This window comes from Enoplosus armatus, chromosome 4 (genome assembly GCF_043641665.1).
Source record: "Enoplosus armatus isolate fEnoArm2 chromosome 4, fEnoArm2.hap1, whole genome shotgun sequence".
NCBI lineage: Eukaryota > Metazoa > Chordata > Actinopteri > Centrarchiformes > Enoplosidae > Enoplosus > Enoplosus armatus.
Genome location: NC_092183.1, coordinates 15,647,041 through 15,651,879, shown reverse-complemented (window position 1 = coordinate 15,651,879; position 4,839 = coordinate 15,647,041). Strand labels below are relative to the sequence as shown.

The window sequence follows — 4,839 nt, the reverse complement described above, 5'->3', positions numbered from 1 at the left end:
TCTCTGTTAACAGTGACAGAACTTTCAACCTTCAACTCTTGTGTTCTCAGCCAATCAGCAAACGAGGTTTTGCGGCGCACTGCGTAATTACGTTACGAAAACCTCTTTGGTTACGTTACGTAAATTCCAGAGAGCAGGAAGTGTGATGTGGCTTTGACTCACAACAAAAATGGTAAGCTTGTTTTTATTAAGCAAATGCTTCTGCTCTTTTACAGCGTCTTTTAAGCAGTATCTACAGCACACATTCTACGTCTAATCTGTGTCGCAATACACTGTAACAACACGTTATGCTAGCATTTGGTATAAAGGACGTATAGTAAATGCTAAACTTCCTAGCTAGCATTGGCTAGCTAAGATCGGCTAAAAGTTAAGCCAAACTAGCGATCACGTTATGTTTCTGTTCTTAAATATCATTATATTGTAGATTTATACTATAACGTAACGGTTAAGTTGCAGTCATGTGTCAACGCGAGCCATTTGATAACAAAGGCTATAAAAGGTGTCACTAATTGAAGAGTACGATGAATGCGTGCATCGCAATGTTTTGAGGTGTGTGCCACGTAGCTGCACTAAAGTTCAGGCAGCATACATCCGTGTGTGTCTTTGGTTCAGCTACATATTGGATTGGCATTATGCGGTTGTGGTGTATAAGCTTGCAATAACGGGAACCTTTGAAACAAAACTTTCTAAGTGAGATTGTAAGTTAAGTAACTTGCTTTAGTATATAATTATTCTCTGAATACCACATTTAACTGCAATCATAAGGACAAGCAGACAATTTGTTTTGAGTTGTTTTGTTCTTTTTTATCAAAACTCAAAAGATGGATAATGGCAGACGATATATAACATCACAATGTACAAAATGTATATACAAATGACATAACCTACATTTAAATTTCAAAATGGTGATAATGTATTAAATTTGTCAACAATAAGATCATGGTAACGTTAAAGTATATATTACTTACTCATACTTATTTTTGCAGTGGCAATAGTGTAATTAGTGCCATGTAGGGACAAGACCAAAAATGACATAAATCTTGATACATTTTAATTTCCTTGCTGATTTTTTTTCTTTTTTTGAAATGCATAATAATGTCTTATGTATTATTGCATGTGTATCACCTTGTGAGTGATATGTAATATCCAAAAAGGTAAATTCAGGTCTGTTAAACGATTGAACCACTAATAGAGTGCTGCAAGAATTAGTCCTAAAACCCAGAAATGAGTTAGCATTTTTACTCTCCCGGTTCCCTTGTCTCAAAGTCAATGTTTTTTTTTAATGGGTTTTTGGTTAGATACCTGTCTGCAGTTGACACAAGCTTAGGAGATTTCAGCGTTTTGTTCTGCGACATAATATACGTCAGTAATTGTTTACCGTGTCAGGAACATCAGCAGACACACACAGGTGGTGAAAAGCTGGAAAGTTATGCTTTTAATACACAAACACTGACTTATGGCTGTGGTGGTAAGCTGCTCTAGATCATGTTTGTACTAAATATATCATTCTCTTTCATCTTGCAGTCAGCCATTTTCAACTTCCAGTCACTGCTAACAGTGATTCTCCTCCTGATCTGTACCTGTGCCTACATCAGAGCGATGGCTCCCAGCCTGCTAGACAAGAACAAGACCGGGTATGTTCAGATACTATTCAAGATACTTAACAATGAAGCTGCCATTGAAGTCTTTCCAGTGATAAATTGGCCCCTCAAATACCCGTCTTTGTCTCTTTGAATGGGACACAATGTCAGATCAAACTGCATATCCACTCATCATCAGCAACATGCTGTGTTGCTTTCATCAGCACTTCAACATGCAAGTGAACCACCAAGCAGCACAATGATTTTTAGAAAAGCTGGTTCACTCTTCATTTCTTTATCTCATTATTAGTATTTGTTCATATAATGTATGTCAAATGCATGTGTGTGGTTCTGTAAGGTATACACAGTATTGCAAGGTCAGAGTTTGTTTTGGCAGTTTATTGTCACCATTCCCACTATAGAAGGAGAAAATGTCCAGACATACATAGAAGCAGTTATAATGAAGAACAGTGGAACAGTCAGTGCTTGCTGTCAGCAGACACACAAATGATTTGTATGATTTTCATCCATCAACTTTTCTAATTGATGATTTAAATTGGAGTTGATCCCAAGTTATTTACTTCCGTATTTCAACTTCTGGTAGAGCAGTTTGTTTTCTTTCTGTGGAAGAAAATCTCATATTTGCCAACAAGAAATGGTCTGTGATAAAGCTGCTCTATGTAATAATGGAGTGTACGTATATAAGCCCTACATTATTAAATTATCCATCCCTCTGTTACTCACTGTAGCTACTAAGGACACTTGCTTATTTTTTCAACTAATAAGAAGCTACTCATTGAGGCGAGTAAAGTAGCAGAAGGCCTAAATTTTCATCATTACTGGATCATTATTATTGTTGGACGTACAAACTCCATGATTCACTTCTTGTACGTCTGGCACAGCCCAGGAACAGCCACACACTCCTCTCTCACACACACACACACACACACCATTGGAGCAGGGAGGGACATCCTCTTCAGACAAACACATGAGACTGCGAGTGGCAGATGGGATGATTTAATAGTTTTCCCTCTTGATTGATTTGTTGACTGAGCCATGAGCTGTTATTTATGTTGGTTTGGTGCCACACATTATGCAAATAATGCTGAAGAATCTGAGGAGAATATCGTCTCCAGGCAAATTCTAAGAATGCGTATTTTGTACACATGTAGGCCTACGTTATAAAATTTTTTATTTATTTATAAATAAATTGCAGAAAATGTAACTTTTAAACCAGGCCTATTCTAAGCCAATAAAAGAGTATTTCACAATGGGATGCTGACACCAGCTGGTCAGTTTGAAAGCTGAAGAAAGTTGGCTTTTAAACACACACACCCTGACACCGGCCAGACGCATCAGAAAAGTGAAGGCCTGGAATGCCACATTTGCCTCAGCTGTCACTAGAGATAATAAGACGTGCCTGCTGTCTCCCTCTCGTCCACCCTGCACACTCCTTACATGGAAATGGACATCTGGTGGCTGCCTGGGTTTTGTAGGAAGGTGATCACAGTCCTGTAAAGCTGTGACAGAGGTCTGACAAGCAGTTACTGTATCTTGACACATCAACACAGCATCCAGCTTTTAATATCACAAAAACAGAGTAATTTCTGCCTTTTTGTTTTTATTGCAGTAAAAGGACAATTCACTTTTACAAAGCAAATAAATGGTGGCAAAATATCTTTCCTGCTTGTAATTTGTTATAATTATTTTTTTCTTTTAGGCTTCTAGGAATCTTCTGGAAGTGTGCCAGAATAGGTAAGCCAATGATTGTCCCATATATCTTTTACATTAAGTTATATTTTTCCTCATAATATCAATGCACTAAAATGTAAACTGGAACTTTACATCATTTCTTTTCTCCAGGTGAGCGGAAGAGTCCCTGGGTGGCTTGCTGCTGTGTCATCATGGCTTTTAGTATACTGTTTCTACAGTAGCAGTCCCAAATGGAAACATTGGGGAAATAAACAAACAACAAGGCATGGACAGTACGATCCTAGAAGCACAACAGGACCTCCAGTGGCTGTCACTTAGATAATGTAAAAACGGAGACCCGTCACCACTCACCGTAGCCACGGAGAGAGAAAATGTGTCTGTGTAGGGGGGAGGGGGGAGCTAATAGCCCCAGAGTGTGTCAAGATTCCTCCACGGACTTCCAGGTCTGTCCATGTGTTTGCTTATGTGGAATGTTTACTCCGGATGTGTGTGTGGAGGGGAAGGGGGGGCCAATGCTTTCTGTTATCTGCCATTTAGTTTAAAGGAAAGAATTCACATTCTGGCATTTGTGGGATCAAATAATACATTGTTTATCCAAACATTTCAAACTGATTTTTCCCTTTTGAGTTTGTCACAATTGCATTGACTTGTTTAAAGTTCTCAAAAAGGATGTTCATAAATGTTCATAACTGTGATGCGATTCACACGGAGGCTTGTATTTGTAAACTGAGAACAAGGTGTGACTTTGAATCGTCTCAGCGCCCTCTTTGTAACCTGTGCCCTGTTTGTTGTATCTAGAAATGGTGATCATATTCCGCAGCAAACAAAGTGATAGTATAGCTCTTCAAGTGTCTAATTGTCCTGCGTATTTGCCTCAAAGAGCTACTGATGTTTTTAAAGTCAGTCAGTTTGCCGCTATTTATTAAAGAACCTTTTTGGAAATCTGGATTGAGAAGGCTGATTTTTGTCATTTAAACTCAACCATTTTGATTAGAGTTTGCTGTTGACACCTGTTTATGTCTTTTGTGATAATGCTACACTGTAAGATCAATAATGACTTAAAATGTGTAAAATACATGTTGTTGATAACCTGTAAACCTTTTGTCCATCTTCTCTCTTTAAGGACTTCATTATACATACTGTGCGTGTAAGATTGCAGCAGCTGCAGAGTTAAGACACAACGTTTTTTGATTAGTTTTATGTTAAGAGGAAACTAGGACCTTCAGTATTGCTGCATTAGGTCACATCTGAAGTGTAGTCCTCAGAATTCTTCATGGTGTGAGATGGACAGTGAAGAGTTTGCGATAACCTCTCGTATAACCTTGCAGTCAACACTCATCTTCACAGGGTTCACTACAAAGAGCTGTCAGCTGATTGTGCCACACGACATGACATTGCTAGATATCTGTCTCCAAATATGTGGTAGTGTAAGCTGCATGAGAATTGACAGAAGGGCTTTCAAGCGATACCTTTGAAGGATATCCTGAATGTTTTGAAAAAGTTACAACCGTGTGTAATTTTCAATTTAGATGACAAATCCTCTCAA

General features: G+C 38.4%; 1 protein-coding gene across 1 annotated transcript; it reads left to right on the top strand.

The window, feature by feature from the left end:
• The first annotated feature begins 121 nt into the window (after window positions 1–121).
• On the top strand, window positions 122–4,372 carry tmem167a (transmembrane protein 167A). Its single transcript, XM_070904264.1, has 4 exons — window positions 122–172; window positions 1,525–1,634; window positions 3,301–3,335; window positions 3,444–4,372. Exons 1-4 carry the CDS (start codon window positions 170–172, stop codon window positions 3,512–3,514), a joined length of 219 nt encoding a protein of 72 aa, XP_070760365.1. The 5' UTR covers window positions 122–169; the 3' UTR covers window positions 3,515–4,372.
• Window positions 4,373–4,839: the final 467 nt, after the last annotated feature.

Bases quoted from the DNA above. Each gene is read 5' to 3' on its own strand.
- tmem167a (XM_070904264.1), top strand. The intron at 1,635-3,300 runs GTATGTTCAGAT...TTTTTCTTTTAG, and splicing joins CTAGACAAGAACAAGACCGG to GCTTCTAGGAATCTTCTGGA. The intron at 3,336-3,443 runs GTAAGCCAATGA...TCTTTTCTCCAG, and splicing joins CTGGAAGTGTGCCAGAATAG to GTGAGCGGAAGAGTCCCTGG.